A 1,428-nucleotide genomic window follows, 5' to 3' on the forward strand; every position below is an offset into this window, starting at 1 on the left:
TTCTTAGATGAAGCGGGTGTAATAAGAGTAGGAGGCAGATTACGTCATTCTCATTTTGATTTCGACAAGAAATATCCCATGTTACTACCTGCGCGTCATCCGTTTACGACCTTGGTGTTCCGGTCAACTCATTTTCGACTTTTTCATGCTGACCCTCAGCATCTTCTCTCTGTGGTTAGAGAAACCTTTTGGCCCATTAACGGCAAAAGTGCTGCAAAACAAACAGTTCGTCAATGCGTACGGTGTTTTCATATGAAGCCTACTCAAATATCTCCAATAATGGGAGATCTTCCCGCCGCACGTGTTACTCCAACTCTTCCCTTTTCTGTGATAGGAGTCGACTATGCTGGCCCATTTGTCCTTAAAACTAAACGAGGGCGAAACTCATCCTCTTACAAGGCATATGTTTATCTATTTGTATGTCTAGCTGTAAAGGCGAATCATTTGGAGTTTGTTACGGACTTAACAGCTCAGTCATTTTTAGACGTATTAAAGCGATTTATTGCTAGGCGGGGAAAACCAGCACAAATTATGTCTGACAACGGTACAAATTTCGTTGGTTCTAACAATAAGTTACAAGAGTTAAGTAAATTTCTCAAAACCAATAATGCTCACATATCTGATATTTATGCAAATAATGATATACATTGGCAATTTATACCTGCCCATTCGCCTCATTTCGGAGGCCTATGGGAGGCTGGAATAAAATCTATGAGGGCACATCTGGTATGTGTAATATCAGAATCTAAACTAACTTATGAAGACTTTTCTACAATACTTGCTCAGGTTGAAGGAATCTTAACTCCCCGCCTCTAAGTCCTTTGTCCTCTGATCCCTCTGACCTTTCTCCCATCACACCTGCATACTTTTTAATTGAACGATCGATGGAATCCATGCCAGAAATTGATGTCACTCTTATACCGCCAAATAGACTCTCATCATTTCAACGACTTCAGCAACTTCGACAGCACTTCTGGCAACGCTGGTCGCTGGAGTACGTTTCTGAGCTGCAGCAACGACAAAAGTAGAAGCAAAATCAGTTAAACATACAAATTGGCGCTCTGGTTCTAATCAAATATCGGTGTTTGCCTCCATTGAACTGGTCTATGGGACGTGTTGAAGTATTGCATCCTAGCCCAGATGGTGTGATCTGTGTGGTTACCGTTCGAACTGTGAAGGGACTTTTGAAAAGAACTGTCGTAAATCTATGTCCCCTCCCAAGTGATATTCAAGTGAATAAACATTGACAATATTTTTAAGTGTTCTGCCTTTGTTTAATATTTAATAAAAAATACTTTGTTTGAAAGCTTGTCCTTTCAAGGTGGGGAGCATGTATAAATTATATATGATTTTAAATTAGCGCGTCACTTCCCACGTCTTATTTTGTAAAGCACAGCATATCCGATGTGCGGACGTGTGCTGTGCTGA

The 1,428-nt window shown here is 40.5% G+C and overlaps 1 protein-coding gene across 1 annotated transcript; it reads left to right on the forward strand.

Moving 5' to 3' along the window:
• Positions 1-279: 279 nt before the first annotated feature.
• Positions 280-816, forward strand: LOC140450936 (uncharacterized). Its single transcript, XM_072544631.1, has one exon. It carries the CDS (start codon positions 280-282, stop codon positions 814-816), a length of 537 nt encoding a protein of 178 aa, XP_072400732.1.
• Positions 817-1,428: the final 612 nt, after the last annotated feature.

Source organism: Diabrotica undecimpunctata, chromosome 9 (assembly GCF_040954645.1).
Source record: "Diabrotica undecimpunctata isolate CICGRU chromosome 9, icDiaUnde3, whole genome shotgun sequence".
In the NCBI taxonomy this organism is placed as follows: Eukaryota; Metazoa; Arthropoda; class Insecta; order Coleoptera; family Chrysomelidae; genus Diabrotica; species Diabrotica undecimpunctata.

Coding starts and splice junctions, on each gene's coding strand:
- LOC140450936 (XM_072544631.1), top strand. CDS start 280: ATGGGAGATCTTCCCGCCGCACGTGTTACTCCAACTCTTCCCTTTTCT.